At 54.3% G+C, this 17,995-nt stretch overlaps 1 protein-coding gene across 8 annotated transcripts; it reads left to right on the top strand.

Annotated features, from left to right (window-relative positions):
* Window positions 1-1,244: 1,244 nt before the first annotated feature.
* Window positions 1,245-17,818, top strand: ANKRD13B (ankyrin repeat domain 13B). Of its 8 annotated transcripts, none has more exons than XR_005028959.2 (15): window positions 1,245-1,427; window positions 10,931-11,066; window positions 11,192-11,316; window positions 11,404-11,449; window positions 12,075-12,218; window positions 12,307-12,496; window positions 12,574-12,640; window positions 13,658-13,739; window positions 14,517-14,581; window positions 14,808-14,938; window positions 15,111-15,213; window positions 15,337-15,489; window positions 15,597-15,760; window positions 15,836-15,912; window positions 16,403-16,557. XR_005028959.2 is itself a non-coding variant. In XM_036906271.2 (15 exons), exons 1-15 carry the CDS (start codon window positions 1,314-1,316, stop codon window positions 16,629-16,631), a joined length of 1,881 nt encoding a protein of 626 aa, XP_036762166.2. In that variant the 5' UTR covers window positions 1,245-1,313; the 3' UTR covers window positions 16,632-17,818. The 8 variants fall into 8 exon arrangements, 6 of the variants coding, with proteins under 6 accessions (XP_036762166.2, XP_036762165.2, XP_036762172.2 ...); XR_005028958.2 differs by having other exon boundaries at window positions 16,363-16,498; XM_036906271.2 differs by having other exon boundaries at window positions 15,056-15,213; window positions 16,403-17,818.
* The last annotated feature ends 177 nt before the right edge of the window (window positions 17,819-17,995 follow it).

Genomic DNA, 17,995 nt, shown 5'->3' with positions numbered 1-17,995 from the left:
AGGGTAGGAAGGTTCTTGCAGGAATTCCAACAACTGTAATAGGTTAATAGAAGCACACCTTTCTGAAGGACAGGTCATGTTGTCATCACAAACTTCTATTTCTGGATTTGTCCTGGACGTTAATCCTCCATGTATAGTGCATAAGGGAACTCCTTGTCTTGGGGTTATTCAGGAAGGAGACAGTCTCTGGAATCAGTCACTTCCTCTCCTTAGGGGACCACAAGCGGTGGAGGTGGGAGCTGCCACCTGCTGCTTTCTCTGCCCAGTCCCACTCTGATCCTTGCAAAGAACAGCATATGGGGGCAGAGGGCTGTGCTCCCAGCCTTAATGGACATTCTCTTTCTAATGTCAAGTGTGGACGATGGAGTTTAATTTTATAAAAGGGCAGGGAAGACTCCTATGTATCATTTCAAGTGCCAGATCTCTGCTGCCTCCAATGACCCTTGGAATCATTGTCCTGCACCCTTCTCGGGCGCCTCTCATCAGTCACTCTTTTCTTGAAATGTGATCCCTCTTCACATTCCACTGCGACTCAAACTCAATCTTGAAAGATACATCTAACCGCACCTCCTAATGCTTGAGCAAGGCCTGTAGCCCCTTCCCTCCCCAGCAAAAGGCAAAATGCCAGAGGGTGGGGATGCATCCCAGGCCCTGGTGTTAGGACACTGCTGCCGTTCGTTCCGGTCAGGCCTGACTCCCCATTCTCTCTTGGTATCAGGGGGACAGTGCGGAACCCTCTCCGGCCACCTGCCATCCCCAGTTCCACTAGGCGGACTACAAGCCCCATGATGCCGCGGGGCCGAGCTTTAACTAGCCCAGCCCGGGGCGCCCGGGTCCCCTCCTTTTTCTCCTGCATCCCCGCAGCTCTTGTCCGCCGCTCGGGCTGAGGGCTGGGCTATGTCGCCGTGGGGAGCCGGGGGCTGCGGGCGCGCGTCCCTGCGGCGGCGGCAGTGTCCCCAGGGCCCGTGCCCCGAGCGCCCCCGCGCCGGCGCCGAGCGACGCCTTTGTGTGCGGGGGTGTGGGAGGCGAGGCGCGAGTCCGCGCCGCGCCGCCGAGTGCCCGCTCCCTCCCCGCGCGGGTGGGGGCCTCTCCGCGCAGCCTGCCGCCGCCGCCGCCGCCGCCTCGCGAGGACGCCCGCGGCCCGTGCAGCCCGCACCGTGCCGCCCCCGCCCGCCGGCGCCGCTTGCACATGCCCGAGCTGCAGCTCTGCGAGCAGGCAGCGCCGGTCCCCCGCCCTGCGGCCCCGGGCCCCGGCTCCGGCGCCGTCTTTCCTCCCGGGCCGGGCCCCGCGGCCCCGGCATGAGGAGCGGGCGATGATCCCCGCCAACGCCTCTGCCAGGAAGGGGCCCGAGGGCAAGTACCCCCTGCACTACCTCGTGTGGCACAACCGGCACCGCGAGCTGGAGAAGGAGGTCCGCGCGGGCCAGGTAAGAGCGCCGTCGGGGCGCCACGGGGACCCCGGGCACGCCCGCCTGGCGTGGGGAGGGGGCGCGGCGCGGGCTGTCCCGCCTTCCCGGCGAGTTTGCAGCGCTTCTTTGTTCGCGGCCGCCGCTTTTGTGCTTCTTGACCGGAGTGATGGCAGCGGCCCCCGCCCGTTGCCGCCGGTCTCGACCGACGGCCCACACGTGTTGCGGACCACCTCCCAGATTGGGTAGGGGACACTGTGCCTCTCCTCCGCCGAGGCTGCGGGGAGGGGCTGCCGGCTCGGTCTGTGTTCCCAGTGGGAGAGTCCGCCAGCTCAGCCGAGCAGCGACACCTCCCCTGAGGGTGCGGAGGTGGGTAAGGCCTGAGTGTGTGAAGGGGAGTGGGGGTCATTGGTCAAGGATCAGAGAATAGGTTGTGACCTCCCTGGCATCCCAGCCCCACCCAGTGCCCTCCACCCTCATGGTGAGCTCCTGGTCTGTTTGCCCAGACTGACAGAGCCCCTGGATCCCTCAGACCCCGGCCCCCCTCGGGTTGGGGAAGAGAAAGAGACCCCCTTTGGGAAGCCCTGAAGGGCCTTGTCCAGGCGCTGAAAGGTGCTCTCCTGCCCTCTGGTGCTGGGGCGACTTCTAGGCGCTGAGGAAGCTAAGGGCCACTGGCCACAGGGAGGATTTGAGGTTCTGCCCACAGAGCAGCCTCCCTGGTTCCTAGTCAGTGAGAACTGATGGATCAGCCAGCTTTGGCTGGGCAGTGGCCTCCAAGGAGGTGGGGTAAAGGGATGGAGTCTCCTGGCCATTCTAACAGACCAGGGCAGCCAGGGGTCATAGGTAGTTCTCAACTCTGCCTTTGGCCCCCAGGCCACAGGTAGGCACTTGTGGCATGGACGACCCACCCTCCAGGCTGGGGAAGCAGGAGCCAGAGCTGGGCCAGCCTGCCCTGGTCTGCCTCAAGGGGAGGCCTGCAGACTTGGCCAGGTTCTGAGGCCCAGGGGCCATGTGTTGGGAGAGGTCCACTCAGGAGTTGCCACCTTTAGGAATATACCTTTTGAGGGGCACTTTCTGAGCCACAGGAAATTCAGTTTGAGGAGCTGTCTGCTTCCCAAGGGACGAATGAGGTGGAGAGCGGGACATCAGCGGACAGTGAGGGGGTGGTGTTTGCAGTGTGTCTCTGAAGTCCACCCTTGGGCCCTCAGACCAGCGTGGCATCCAGCTTGGAAAAGCAGCCCCAGGAAATGTTGGGGTGGCCTGAGTCTCCATGCCTCTGGACTGACCGGGGTGTTCCACTTCTCTTCTACGTCTGCTTACACACGGGTGCTCCAAGTTGCTCCTCAGACCAAGTCTCTATCTATCATAGAGGAGTGTTTTGCAGCCGTGAATGCCTGGTAAATGAAGCAAGGGCAGAGGAGTAGGTCCTGGGGGACAAAGATGAACAAATGAGGCATAGCCCTGCTCTCAGGAAGACCCCGTCATGGTGATGCAAGGTGTGAACAGGGAAGTGCGGTGTGGTGTGCGTGGTGGTGAGACACAGTCAGTCCGGTTTCTTCTGGTTTTTCTCTGGTTTCCTCCCCAGAGGGCAAAAGAAGACAAGCCAGGTTACAGATGACAGAGCTTACAGCTGGAGGGATTTAAGTCTGATCTGAGAGGAACTTCCCAATGGGTTGGCTTGTTAGGCAGAAGGCTAGTAGTGGCTGATCTCCAGAATGCCTCAGTGACACTCCCCTGCCCAAGGGTTGGGTGGTCCTTTTCTTGCTGAGATTGGAGAGAGCCAAAATGTGTAGTAGCAAAGGCTCTTTCACACAGGTCTCTCTGACTGATGGTCCTGGGGTCAGCAGCCCTCCTGCTGAGGTGAGCCTGGGATGGGGAGCCCTGGAGCACACTGTGGGCAGGAGTGGTGTGGGGCCACTGAGCCTTCCTCTTCTGCTCCCCTGAGGCTGCAACAGAAACCAGACTCACCCCTACCCCCACCTTCCCATGCCCCCACCGTGGTGAGTTAGTGTCTCCTTGAAATGGACAATGCTTGCCCTGATCCAGGGTAGGAGGCATATAGAACACTGGTTGAAATTAACCTTTTTCAACCACAAAGGAGTCAGGAGTCGCTCTGAGGGTGCCAAGAAAAGCAGTGCCAATCAGTCTGGGTAGAGAGGCCTCTGGGTGGGAGAGGACTCTGTGGGGGAGAGACCTCTGTCTATATCCTGACTCCAGGGCTGACCCGGAGCTAAGCTTGTCCAGATATGCACTGCTCACTCCTCAGGGTATTGGGTGCCCAGGGAGAGCTGAGGATGCCCAACCCAGCTATTTCCTGCAGGGGATGGTTCTCAGGCAGCCACCTAACACCACAGTGAAGCCCCATAGACCCCAGGCATCCAGGCGGGGTTCCTTGACCTCTGGTCCTCCTGGTATCAACTGTCCCAGAAAACATCCAGGCTGTCAAGCAAACGGCAGCTGGGTTTCCCTGGTCTTCACTTGGCACAGCTGCCTCTTCTTCACTCCAAGAAAGCCGTGCAGAGGCCCTCCCATGGGCAGGCATGGCAGTGCTGGCTGGCTGAGGAGGGGGTGGCATGGCAGACTTCAGAGCAGGTTCGTGGGTTTTGCTCAGCCCCTTTTCATCCCTGCAGCCTTGATCTTTTGAGGTTTGCAAGCAGGGAGTGGTGAGGAGATGGGAGATGCCCAGCAGGTGTGTTTTAGTGAAGTGAAGGGTCTGTGGCCCCCCCTAGCTGGCACCTGACAGTATGATGGTTGCTGGGTGCCCTGCTTCCTGCCATGCTCATGCCCTGCCAGGTTGGGAGGGGCAGGGGCTTGAGGCCAGTGGACGTGCCAGTTCCCCCTTGGCTGGTGAGGCCCTGAGGTTGGTACAGCCAGCTGGCCATGGCCTTGGTTCTGGAGTCACGAGTCCCTGGTTCCCTGGGGGTGGGAGGTGGAGGTTACACTGTATAGCTCCCTGTGGGAGGTGAATAGGATTCTTCCCCAGCAACAGGTACTCCAGAGGTTTCAGAGACTGGTTTCAAAAAAACATTTTTTTCTTGGGGCTGTGTCTGCCATGGTCCTCCTTCCTGCTTTCCCTACTTCACCCTTCTGACCTAGAAGCAGGAAAGATGGGGTGGCACCCTTGGACGCTCAGAGGCTGCCCCACCAAGGTACCCATTGTGTGCAGGAGCATCTGTGACCCCTCTCCCCCTAAAGTGGGCAGTCCCAGGTGTGGGCCATCACCACAACTGGTGAGGTGGGAAGCTCAGTAGAGGGAGCCGCAAACCCCAGAAACCAAAAATCAATGTGTCTGGGCTGAGGGGGAGGGGCTGCGTGGGGCAGGATGGAGGGAATCAGCAGGTGCCACCACCGCCTGCCCAGCTCAGCGTGAGGAAGCATCCTGCCTCCCGTGCCCTCTGGTGCACTCAGGCTCCCTGGTGGGAGAGCTGAGAAGCAGTGACCATATCAGCCTCTGGCTCTTCTCGCTGGGGCTGAGGAAGGGAGGAGGGCCAGGAAAGGAGACAAACGCTGAGCAGGCCAGGCCCCACACTTAGGGCCCCTCACCTTTCTTCTCCAGCATCCGTGCTCAGGCTGTACATTTGGTGTGTCCTTGTAAAATTTCACCTAAGGAAAGGATTCCGCTAATGCTAAACATGTTAGAAAAATACCCTGCTAGCGCTGTTCAAGGGGTATGCATGTGCAGAAACGCTGGCAGCAACCCGTGTGGGACACAGGAGTAGATACATGCCTGTAGAGCCAGAAGGCAGCTGGGGTACGCTCAGGGGTGCATATGTACTGTGAGTTTAGAGTCAGACTGTGAATCCTTATGATGCCTCTGCACGTGTGAGTGGGAGCAGGGAGGCTCTCTGCCCAGGGAGCCCCAGCTCCTGGGCTTGAAGACCCCTGTGTTTGACTCCTGCTGAGGTCTGCTGAGATGCAGTTTCCCTTCTCTTGGTGGGGAGGGCTGGGTGTCGAGTTTCTTGGGAAACCTTTTCATTCCTGCAATTAAACAGCTGTAGGCCTTTGCTGAGGAAATTAATGAATTCTCCTGCCTGGGCCTGTAGCAAGGTGCCACTTATACTTTAGGCCCTGCTTTGGGCTGGTTGCAGGAATTTCTCTGTGTCTTGGCTAGGCGGATGCAGGGCCCATGTTGGCCCTGGAAAATGGCAGTGCTTTGGGGAAGGCTGTCGGGAGAGCTCTGGAGGAGTGGGTGTGGGGAGGGCCCCCCCTGCCCAGCAAGCAGGGCTAGCCTCTCTCCAGAGCCTGGGGCTGGGGCACCCGAGGGGGAGGTGGCAGGCAGCACTTGGAGCCTGGGGCTGGGTGGCGTGCCCTGCCAACTCTCTGGGGCCTTGTTAGCAGCAGCAGCGGGTGGAGCAGGGGGAGTCCTGGAGGGCTGGGCTGCAGTGCCATGGGAAGGCCACCTCCTAACCCCTTCAGCCAGCTCAGGGTCTGTGTATCTTCCGCATTCCCACCCCAGGGCTCAGGACCCTGCTCAGGCTGGACCCCAAAGGGCGCAGTCCAACCGGGAAGGGGCAAAGAGTAAACAGTGCTCCCCCTCCTCTGTGGGGAGCTGGTGTAGACAAGCAGCAAGGGGTTGCTCACATCTCCAAGCCACAGCTCAGAGGCTCCAGGGCCCAGGCACGCTCTTTGGGGGGGCGCTCCTTATATGTTTTAAAATGATGAAATGGCCAACCCAGGGTTGTAAAAATTTTGTAACTAATTTAAATTATTTAAAATGTTTTATTTTTGACAAAGGAGTTCATACTCACGTTTTAAAATATTTCACTGTTGCTAGAAAACTGATAATGAGAAGCAGCAGTCCTCACTCCTTCTTCACCTCTCTGCTTCCCCAGAGGCAACCACTTTGAATTCTGTAGGCTGTTCTGTTGTTTACCTCTGTAGTTATAAACAATATACTTCTACAACCATTTATTGGTTTATCAATTTTGTACTTTATTGCCTTCTCCTCCTCAAGTCCCTTAAATGTAGTCATCTATGCATTTGTTTAACATGTTTATTAAGCACCAGCTCTGTGCCAGGCGCCATCTAGGGACTGGGGATATAGCATTGAATAAAACAAGAGTCCCTCCCTTTGTGGAGCTTCCAGTCTAGGTGAGGGAGACAATGAAAAACAAACACGCAATTTAATGTTGGAAGAGAACGAAAGCAGGATAAGAGGCAATAGCTGGATAGGTAGCAGTTGTCATTTAAATGGGTTGTAAGGGCAGCCGTTCTAAGGAGGTGTCATTTGAGCAGTGACAAGAATGGAGTGAGGGAGAAAGCTTTGTGGCCATCAGGGGAATCTAGGAAAGGATGGTTCCAGGGAAGGCCAGCGTATAGGAGAGCTCTCGAGTTTGGAGGAGAGGTGGGAGAGCACGTGAGTTCAGACAGATGCCTGGGACTGTTGGAGTCTATTCTGAACCAGATGGGAAGATTTTAAGCTAAGGGGCTGTCAGGACCTGAGGAACTTTTCACATGACAATTGTGGCTACAAGGGCCATGTGGAGAGTGGACTTAAGGGCCAAGAGGAGACTGGAGAGACCAGTGCGGAGGCAAAAGGGCTGCCAGGTGAGAGATGGACGGCTCCAGCCAGGATGGGAACCAGATGGTGATGAGAACTGAGAAGACTGGGTCTATTTTGAAGGTAGAGCCTAGAAGGGCAGCTTTTGCTGATGGATTAGATATGGAAGGTGAGAGAAAAGGAAGAGATAAAGACAGTCGCAGAGTTTTTTTTTTTTTTACCTGGAAAGGGAGTGCGCTGCAGTCCTGTTTACTAACATGGGGAACTGGGAAGGTGTAGCTGTCCAGGAATGGCTGGAATGAAGAAAACCAGGGGAAGAGAAGTCACGGGAAGTCAGGATGTCCCATTTTGTTTCATGAATTCAGTTTTCTTCTCATATTTTTCTGAGGATGTAAGTTAGTTTTCCCCAAAAAAAGTTTTCTTTTGTTTACTGCATCGACAGTCTTTCCTCTGAGTTTTAAGCATCTGTTTGTATGTTTTGGTGTCTTTCGTGTTAATGGTTTTCCTCAAATGTCCAGGCACCCCTGGCTATTGGAACATATTTAAGAACAAGGGTGTGGAGCTTATTGATGCCTGGGTGCTACTGTAAGATGATTGGGTGGAGGCTGCCCTGCTTATTGTAGGATCCCCAAATGTCTGTACCCCAAGGCCTTTTGTGCCGTTAGTTTCTCCAAGGAGGACTGGTCCAATCTCCTGCCAGGAGTAGGATAAAACAGTGGTGTGTGCAGTCTGGCTGCCTGGTGGGTCAGGACCTGAGGCAGTGAAGGGACTGGGCTTCCACTGTTCACCAGATTTCAGCCCCGTGACCTCATCCTCAGCCCAATGTTTCTGAGTCCAGTGGATCTCAGGATCAGTTGCTGTGGAGAAGAACCCCCTGGCACCCTGCGGAGGGGAAGTGGGGGCATCTCCCAGCTTTACAAGTTTGGGGAAGGAGCCAGGGGTTCTGAATTTTAACCAGCCCCCCTGTATTCACCCCTGAGCCTCTCACTCCCACATCTGTTTCCACTGTCTGCATGGTCTGCACCTTTCAAGGGTGCTAGGGGGGAGATCTGGCTTGCTACTCGCTGGGGTCCCTCTGTGAATGCTCAGGTTCTAGTATCTCTGCCTCCCAAGTCAGTTGTGATGCCCCAACCACTTCTCATGCTCTAAAAATGTGTTGACATTTCTCATTTCCTCTTTATTTTTGTGAGTTTTAAATATTTTTGTTGACATTCTTATACTTATAAATTCACCATTTGGGGCACTCTTCACTTCTTTTTGTAGATCTAAATTTCTATCTGGTATCATTTTCTTTCCACCTGAATAGTGTTAACATTTCTTGCATGTCTTCTACTAATCAATTCTCCTAGCTTTTGTTTGTCCACAGGTCTTTATTTCCCCTTTATTTTTGAAAGATATTTTCCATGGTCTGTAGAATTCTAGGTTCACAGTTTTTTCCCTAGCACTTTAAAGATTTCATTCCACTGCCTCCTAGCTTGCATGGGGTCTGATAAGAAGTATGTTGTATTTCCTATATTTACTCTTCCACACATACTGTATCGTTTCCCAAAATGCTTTTAAGATTTTTTTTATCACTACTTTTCAGTATTTGATTATGATGGACCTTGGTGTAATTTTCTTGGTGGTGCTTGTCTTATATGGGATTCATTGAGTTTCTTGGTCCCGTGGATTTATCTTTGCATTAATTTCTGCAACAAATTACCACAGACTGGGTGGGTTAAAACAATAAAAATGTATTTTCATGTTTTTGGAGGTTGGAAGTCCAAACTCAAGTGTCAGCAGGACCCCGCTCCCTCCAAAGGCTCTAGGGGAGAATCCTTCCTTGCCTCTTCCAGCTTTTAGTGGCACTAAGCATTCCTTGGCTTGTGGCTGTATAACTCCAGTCTTTGCCTCCACCTTCCATGGAACTTCTCCTCTCTCTATGTATCTCTCTCCTCTGTGTCTTATAGAGACATGTCATTGGATTCGGGGCCTGCCTGGGTAATCCAGGCTGATCTCATTTGAGATCCTTAATTTAATTATACCTGCAAAGACCCTTCTTCCAAATAAGGTCACATTCACAGGTTCTGCTCGTTAGGATGTAGACATATATTTTCTTGTATTCAACCCACTACTAGTTTTTTTTTTTTTTTAACAAATTTGGAAAATATTTGTTTTATCTCCCCTCCCTCCTTACCCTATCCTCGGATCCATATGTTAGAATGCCTTATAGCATCTCACGGATTGCTAAGGCTCTTTGAATGTTTTCCAGTACTTTTTTCTTCTCTATGTTTCAGTTTGTATAGTTCTATTGCTGTGTCTTCAAGTTCACCGATTTTTTATTCTGTAGTGTTACTTCCATCCAGTGACTTTTTCATTTCCGGTATTGTACTTGTTTTCTCCTATTTGTTTTCCCCAGAATGTCGTGCTCATGTTTAGCTTTGTACTCTTGAGCATGTTGAGCCATTCATCATCTTTATTATTTCTTATTATGTTTCTATTAAGGGATTTTTCTCCTGATTATGGGTCACATTTTCCTACTTCTTTTCATGTCTAGTAATTTTTAACCAGACGTTGGACATTGAAAATGTTGTGATGTTAAGCATCTGGATTTTGTTGTCCTCCTTGAAAGTGTTAGGCTTTGTTCTGGCAGACTAAATTAAGTTACTTGTAAATCAGTTTGATCCTTTTGAGTTTCTTTTTAGTCATTATTAGATTGGGTCTAGGCGAGCCTTTTCTCTAAGGATAGTTGAACCCTACTACTAAGGCATAATCTTTCTCAGGTCTCTATTGAATAATGAACAAGAATTGGGGTAAACAACAAAGACTCTCCAGTCTGGCAGGCTAGAGCTTGAATGTCCCCCTGCCCTGGATGACCGCTGAGAATTTATCAGCTTATTGCTCCTTTTCTGCCTGGTGTTGTTGAGTTTCACTCTATACATGTGAAGTTTAGTATTCAGCAAAGATTCAAAGGGACCCCATGCAGTTTTCTAGAGCTCTTTTATCTACATAGCTCCCTCCTTCCTGAACTCTGCCTTGCAACTTCTGGCTCCCTCAGCCTCCCTGAACTCCTGTCTGTCTCCTCACCTCTTCACTGAGACTATCGTGCTCTGATGGAGATTCCCCTCCCTGAATTGCAGTCTGGAATGTTCCTTCAGGTAGAAATCCAGGCAATCATAAGGCCCATCATGTTTTGTTTCTCTTACTTCAGGGATCACAGTCCTAGCCTACCTGTTGCCTAATGTTTAAAAACAATTTCAAATATTTTGAAGCAGTGGTTTTTCTCTATTTATGGTGGAAGGATAGTTTCAATGATCTCTTCATAGTTGGAGTAGACATCTTTTACAGGCATTTCAATCAAGTTTTAGGAAGGAGGGGGGGAATTACATGCACATGGTCAGTACACTGTATTTAACTAGAAATTCTAGACTCCTGGAATATGTTTAAATATTTGTATTTAACAACCATGCTTTTATCACCCACCAGAAATCTCAAGCAATATAATCATGCTATTCACAAAACATTAATAGGATTTTTTAAAATGTTAATACATAATGTCCCACAGGCACAAGATGTAGGTTTGAAGTTGTATCATGAACATATTCTTTTATTCCTATCAATGTTTTACTATAACTGTTTGTTAAACCTCACTCAGTGATCATGTCAATGATGTAAATTGGTAGCCCTCTCTAAAGGCGTGGTCTTGGACTCCAGGCTAGGTCCTGTCTCAGGTGCTGTCTTTGGTCAGCAACCTCTCTAGACCACCTGTAAGCCCCAGCCTGGGGGGCCTTGAAGGAGTGAACCCAGTTGGGGACTTAGGTGGACAGGAAAGCGGAAGGCCCTCCCTTTCTCAGAGTTACTTCCTGCTGTGTCCCACAAGCCCCTTCGCTCTCACAGGACCCCAGCTTGTTGTGTCTGTCTCTTCCATTACCTTGTGAGGTGAGCAAGGCAGAGCAGCCAGGAGGTTGCTGCCTGCTTAGAGGTTTTTGGGCTCAGATGGGCTGCCTCAGAAGTGACAGGGCTATGTCTTCACCTCCTTCTCCAGGTGGACATTGAGCAGCTGGATCCCCGTGGCCGTACTCCCCTACACCTGGCCACCACGCTGGGGCACCTTGATTGTGCTCGTGTGCTCCTAGCACATGGTGCAGACGTGGGCAGGGAGAATCGCAGCGGCTGGACAGGTGGGCACCCCTTCTCATCCTGGCCCCACAGCCAGGGTCTCCCAGCTTTATGTCCTCACCTCTGGTTGACTGAAGGGAGCCCTAGGCAGGGTTCTTCCTTGTGACATTGCCTCTCCATTTCCCAGTGCTTCAGGAGGCTGTGAGTACCCGGGACCTAGAGTTGGTGCAGCTGGTGTTGCGGTACCGGGACTACCAGCGGGTGGTGAAGCGGTTGGCGGGCATCCCCATGCTCCTGGAGAAGCTGCGCAAGGTGAGGGCCAACCTCCTAGTCTCTGTGTTGTAGCCTTTGAGCACTATCGCTAGTGCAGGCTTAGCCATTCTCCTTCTCATCCTCTAGGCCCAGGACTTCTACGTGGAGATGAAGTGGGAGTTCACAAGCTGGGGTAAGAGGGGCTGATGGGGCCTCTCTGGGCACTCTCACACCTCAGGGCCTTTGCACTTGCTGCTCCCTGCTAGGAGCACTCTTCTCATAGCTCTTCTGTGGCATCTTCTCGTCTTATAGTTCTCAGATCAATGCTGCCTCCTCAGACCTTTCCACATTGCCTCAGACACTGTCTCAGTTCCATTATTATGATTTCCTTCATTTTGTAATGATTTGTTCATTTGTTACCTGTCACCCCTTGCTGGAAGGTAAGGTCCCAGAGGGCAGGGGCACTGTTTGTTCAATGTTGTATCCCCAGAGACTGGAATAGTGCTTGGCACACAGTAGGTGTTTAATAAATACTTGTTAGAAGATTGGATGGAAGGTTGAGTGAATGAATGAACAAATGGTAGAAATTCAAGACTTGGCAGTGGCTGAGACATGCCTGTCCCCAGCCTTGGGTTGATTATATCTGAGTGACTGTGGTCTACAATGGTGTGGAGGAAGTTGGGGGAATGGGCTACTCTCCCACCAGTTTCCTTACCCTTTCTTGGCCCACCACTAACCCTGACCCCCATGCCCTGAGGTGGCCCAGCTTGGGTGGGCCAGGCAAATTGAAGCCACCTCTGACTTTCCCTTCTACTTAGTGCCCCTGGTATCCAAGATCTGCCCTAGTGACACCTACAAAGTGTGGAAGAGTGGTCAGAACTTGCGGGTAGACACCACGCTCCTGGGCTTTGACCACATGACATGGCAGCGAGGGAACCGCAGCTTCATCTTCAGGGGCCAAGGTCGGGCAGGTGGGAGGTGGGGCAGGGTGGGGAGGCTGGGGACAGCCTGTCACTCCTAATCCCCCTTGTGCTGTTCCCTGGCTGGCAGACACAAGCGCTGTGGTCATGGAGATTGACCACGACCGCCGGGTGGTGTACACAGAGACTTTGGCGCTGGCTGGGCAGGACCGTGAGCTGCTGCTGGCCGCTGCCCAGCCCACCGAGGAGCAGGTGCTGAGCCGGCTCACCGCACCCGTTGTCACTACACAGCTTGACACCAGGAACATCTCCTTTGAGAGGTGAGTAGGCACAGCCTGGGTAGCCTGGAGCCAGACGGGTGGGGTACCCCCTCACCTGCAACACTCTCCTTCCCCAGGAACAAGACTGGCATATTGGGCTGGCGCAGTGAGAAGACTGAGATGGTGAATGGGTATGAAGCCAAGGTGAGGCCACAGCTCCCAGGTGCCAGACCCTGCCAAACTCTTGCCTACGGTGAGCTGGGCAGGGGTTCCTTGAGGTTTGGAGGTGCAGAGGCAAGGCAACATGGAGGGAAGGGAGCTAGCCTCAGAGGCAGCTGATGCAGATGGCCAGAGTGTGTTGAGCGCTTCCTATATTCATGTTCAAGGCACTGTTCTGACATTTTATATGTGTGTATGAATATGTACATGTGCGCACACACATGCTCATTTAATTCTCATGCAACCCTTTTGGGTGGGTGCTATTATTATTCTCATTTTGCAGATGTTTATTGAGCCCTTTCCACAGTATCCCACTTAATATTCACAACTTGATGGAATAGGATGTGGGCCATTTTTTGATGAGGAAATAGAGGCTTGGAGTGGTTACATGACCTGCACAGGGTCACACAGCTGTGACCAGACTGAGGTTCAGACTCTAGCTGCCTGACTCTAAAGCCATGCTTTACCCCTGAGAAGTGTTGGTCACCCTGGGACCCCCACATCACCCATGTGGGCTACACAGTGCTGTGGATGAATGAATGGCCTAACAAATGCTGCAAGGTTCTGTATTATTTCCTTCTGGAAGCTTTCCCTGCTTCTGTGGGCTGGGTGAAGACCTCTGCTTTTTGTTCCCACAGCCCTGTGCTCTCCCCACCAGTGCACATATTGCAGTATAACTGCCCATTTTCTCATCTCTTCAACTAGATTGTGAGCCTAAAGAGGGCAGGGGTCATGTCTGGCTATGTTTGCTCACCACTGTATCTCTGCTGCTGCCTCAGTGCCTGGCACATAAAAGCTCCTCAAAAAATGTTTGTTGAATGAATAAGAGAATGAATGAATGTCTTGATATATTTACTTGTCCAAAGGCCTGGAGATTGGAGCAAACAGTTCCCCCTGCAAATGGTTCCAGAGCCTTCCTTGCAGGAAGTGTCCATAATGCCTTTGGAAGCATAGGGCAGGGATACCAGAGCTGTCTTTGACCCTTTCTTTATCTGTCCCCAGGTGTATGGGGCATCCAATGTAGAGCTCATCACCCGGACACGGACAGAGCATCTTTCAGAACAGCACAAGGGCAAGGTCAAAGGTAAGGAAGCAGAGGTGGGTGTGAGGAGGTGTGAGGAATCATCTCCCGCTTGAGCACCTCCATCAGTATTTTCTCTCTGACATCCTAGCAAAAGCCAGGATAGTTTTTTTTTCACACAAGGGCTTCAATTCAAGGGCCTAGTCCTAATGATCAGAAGTGGCTGCCGAGGGCTGCTAAGATTTAAGGGAACATTTGGGCTCAACGGGAAGGAATGTTACAATTGATTACTAATGTCTACACTGAATTTGGGAGTGATGAGAAACGTCATGTGTGGTATTTATTGGCCTTTCAAGTCTAGTGGGACATACCCTAGGCAGAAAGTCAGGGGGCCTGTCACTGATTCTGTGCCTGTTGATACCACACCTGACTCTCTGGGCATCAGTTAGACCGTGCAAAGTGAAAATACATAGTTCCTACCTCAAAGAAGTACAGAATGAAGTCACTAGTATGGACGTGCCTGAAGGAAAACACACACACACGTGTATATCCCAAAACTGTTCACCAAAGGCAGGTATTTTTTTTGTCCAGAGTCACCAATCTGGAGAGTGACACTGTTGGAAGTGTCCTGAGCCCCAGGCCTACTTTTATGCCAACTGTGCTTATAGTAGTCCTGGCTCCTGTCCCTTGGAGTCCTTGGTCACACTTCGATGACAGTGCCTTGGGCATGTGGTGTGGGAGAGCCATTCCTCCTCCCACCAGGAGCAGCCTCGTCCCTAGGTCTTGGGTGCCGCCGCCTCAGAAGGCTGCAGTGTCCTTGAGACACCACATTTCTTGTAGGCTGTAAGACACCGCTGCAGTCCTTCCTGGGAATTGCTGAGCAGCATGGGGGCCCCCAAAACGGGGTGAGTGCACCAGGGGTGCCCCTATGTGGAAGGCTGTGGGTGTGGCTCAGGAGGAGGCCTGGGAGGCATCCTGCTGAGCATGGCCTGTGTGGCCCAGATGCCCACAGTGCTGAGGCCATGTCAGCTCCACAGCAGCAGGGAGACAGCTCTGGGGCCCATAATACCAAACGGTTGCCTGGCAGCAGGGACTGAGGAAGCCTCCTGGGCCCCTCCCCATGTGGTACAGACCCTGGTCACTCAGACTCTGAGCCAAGCCAACCCCACTGCCATCACCGCAGAAGAGTACTTCAACCCCAACTTTGAGCTTGGCAGCCGTGACATGGGCCGCCCCATGGAACTGACCACCAAGACACAGAAGTGAGGCCCCCTGCTGGTGCTGGGGGTGGGGTGGGCAGGGCAGGGCATGGGCTCCAGAAGGTGCTGGGAGGCCACGGCTTCTGCCATGCCCCTCACCCCTTGGGATCTGGGGCATAGGTTCAAGGCCAAGCTGTGGCTATGTGAGGAGCATCCCCTGTCCCTGTGTGAGCAGGTGGCCCCCATCATTGACCTCATGGCTGTCAGCAATGCGCTCTTCGCCAAACTCCGGGATTTCATTACCCTGCGCCTGCCACCTGGGTTTCCTGTCAAGATTGGTGAGACCCTAGCCCCATTTCTCCGTAGCTGCTGTTGGAGGGGTGGGGCTTAGATGAGGTAAACGGGCAGAGTTAAGGTGTGAGGCCATGGGTGGTGGCCCCTGATGGTTTCCTTATCCTCAGAAATCCCAATCTTCCACATCCTCAACGCCCGCATCACCTTTGGGAACCTCAATGGCTGTGATGAGCCGGTGCCGTCTGTGCGAGGCAGCCCCAGCAGCGAGACCCCTTCCCCAGGCAGTGACTCCTCCAGTGTCAGCAGCTCCAGTTCGACGAGTGAGACACTGCCCCTCAGAACGCACCCTCACCTGCCCCTGTTCCTGGGGGGAGCAGGCCCAGAGGGGTGGGCAGCCCCCACACTGACCCCAGCCTGGTGCCCTCAGCCTCATACCGCGGCTGTGAGATCTCCCCGGCGTTGTTCGAGGCCCCACGTGGCTACAGTGTGCTGGGTGGCCAGCGGGAGGCAGCCCCCCGAGATGATGATGACGACCTGCTGCAGTTTGCCATCCAGCAAAGCCTGCTTGAGGCGGGCAGTGAATACGACCAGGTGCGTCCCCACAGCCACGCTGGGCCACCAGACTGGCATCCCCATAGCTGACTGGCTCACTTCCCCTCCCTCCAGGTCACTATCTGGGAGGCGCTAACCAACAGCAAGCCAGGAACTCACCCCATGTCCCACGAGAGTCGCCGACAGGACAGGTCAGTGCCCTCCAGTCCAGACAGGGTTTGGAGACACCAGTCACTGCTCCCTAATATATAAGCACAGAGCACCCCATTACCGTGTCACAGTGGGTGCCGACTGAGCAGCCCCTTAGCCCAGAGAAACCATGGTACCCTCACCAGGGCTCCTGCCAATATCGAGATGGCTTATAGCACCATCCTTTCCTGTCCCTGGGGTGGGCGAGCAGGGTTCAGCCCTCATGGCCTTGAGCCCCTTACCAGTATAGGTGTCGGGACTGGGGTTCTATGAAATGCCCACATGCTTTGGGCCATGGTAGACTGGGAGGATGGGCTTGGTAGGGGCTGGGATCTCCGCAGCTGTGTGGGAACCAGGGAGGTGAGGCAGGACTTGTGGCCTCCACTGGAGGGTGACGAGGCCTGCTCTGCCCTGGGGTCTCCACGCTCTCTCCCGGCCTGGCTTGTGGGCAGGTGTGCCCCGGAGCCCTCGACGTATCTTACCCGCCCCCAGGAGCGCCCCGCCTACGCCTCAGCGCCAGCCGGCGCCCACGGCGTCGGTCCCCAGCCCCCGGCCCAGCCCAGGCCCAGGCCCAGGCGGCCACGTGTTCCGGAGCTACACCGAGCAGCTGCGGCTGGCCATGGAGCTGTCGGCGCAGGAGCAGGAGGAGCGGCGACGACGCGCGCGTCTCGAGGAGGAGGAGCTGGAGCGCATCCTGCAGCTCTCACTGACGGAGCAGTAGCGACCACTGCCCAGCCCCTCGGCCACGCCATCCGTGACCCGCCCCGGAGCGAGGGTCGCCCCGGCCCGCGCGCCTGTCGAGCTGCGGCTGGAGACTGGAGCCGCCGCCTCTGAGGCTTAGCAGCGGCGCACCAGGCACCAGACGCCAAGGGGTTCAGCACAACCAGGGGTTACCTTCCCAGGCCAGGGCCCTGGAGGCAGCTGGCATGGCCTGGTCCCCGTGCTTTGCTGTATCCTGAACCCCCACCCGTCTCCCCTGGGCTCAGACCTGTCCAAGGTCAGAGCCGGTGGTCCTGACGGGGAGACGGGTCCTTAGAGGAGAAGTGTCCCCATCCCTTTCTCCTCCAGGCTGGTCCTCCTCTGCTCCTGACCCACTCCAGGACACTGTCCGTGAAGCCTTTGCATCTCCGCTCTTCACCCCTGGGGGCAGCTGAGCTCCACACGTGCTGTGTTGCTGCTTAGTCCCAGACACAAGCCAGCACGACCAGGGCCCAGCCCCTCCCCTACCCCGGCATTTCAGCGACAAGTGCACTTAGCGGGGTGCCCGGCTCCCTCAGCCCCACACCCCTCCCAGGTCTCAGGGTGGTCCCAGCTTCTCCTTGGGCAGCCAGAGGTGGGAGTGTCCCCATTCCCAAGGCACGTTTTTGTGATCAGGGAAGGTGCCCGAAATGGTCCCCGGGCCTGAGCAAGGCCTGGTTCCTTCATGTTGTCTTGGCGAATGGGGGGCATATTGGGCTGGAGCAAGCACTAGACCCTGTTTCTCGGCCCTGCTTATGGGCAGGTGCATCCTGGAGCTGTCGACATATCTTACCTGCCCGGGGCCCTGGCACCACCACCCACCCTTTCCCACCAGCTGCTGCTAGTCCTCTGTGGTTGTGCGTCCCACTTGCCCCCACCCAGGGGCTGACTTAAAAACCCTTCATCCAATGGTGCTATCCCCCGGCTCGACCCTGCCCCACCCCACCCATCCACCCAGAGAAGCACAGACCCCGCCAGGGCCAGGGGCCTACCGCACACCCTTGTTCGGGGGCTCTGGGACTGGCCTTCCTGGATCAGCCCGTGAGGCTCAGAAGGGACACGAAAGAGATGGAGGAAAAGAACAAAGAGAAACTGTTCCTCTCGCCCCCTTCCCTGATGCCAGGGGCACCAGACTGATTCTGAGGCACAAATAAAAGAGGCTTCAAACCCAAGGCTTTTCCTACCTGGCTTTGCTGGGGAAGGACAATGTGCGGGTTGGGGTTTCCTTCGGAACCGCAGGTGGGAGGGCTCTGCGGTCAGAGGGTGCCCGGTTTGTCCTGAGCCCAGGGCTAAATTTGTCTGGGGGCAGCATTAGCACCACCTGGGGTCTTACCTCCACCCATGTAG

This window comes from Manis pentadactyla, chromosome 4, assembly GCF_030020395.1.
Source record: "Manis pentadactyla isolate mManPen7 chromosome 4, mManPen7.hap1, whole genome shotgun sequence".
In the NCBI taxonomy this organism is placed as follows: domain Eukaryota; kingdom Metazoa; phylum Chordata; class Mammalia; order Pholidota; family Manidae; genus Manis; species Manis pentadactyla.
The sequence above is the reverse complement of the archived record's forward strand: the minus strand, read 5'-3'. Positions and strand labels throughout refer to the sequence as shown.

Bases quoted from the DNA above. Each gene is read 5' to 3' on its own strand.
- ANKRD13B (XM_036906270.2), top strand. From the start codon at position 1,314: ATGATCCCCGCCAACGCCTCTGCCAGGAAGGGGCCCGAGGGCAAGTAC. The intron at 12,219-12,306 runs GTCGGGCAGGTG...CCTGGCTGGCAG, and splicing joins CTTCATCTTCAGGGGCCAAG to ACACAAGCGCTGTGGTCATG. The intron at 15,490-15,596 runs GTGAGACACTGC...TGGTGCCCTCAG, and splicing joins CAGCAGCTCCAGTTCGACGA to CCTCATACCGCGGCTGTGAG.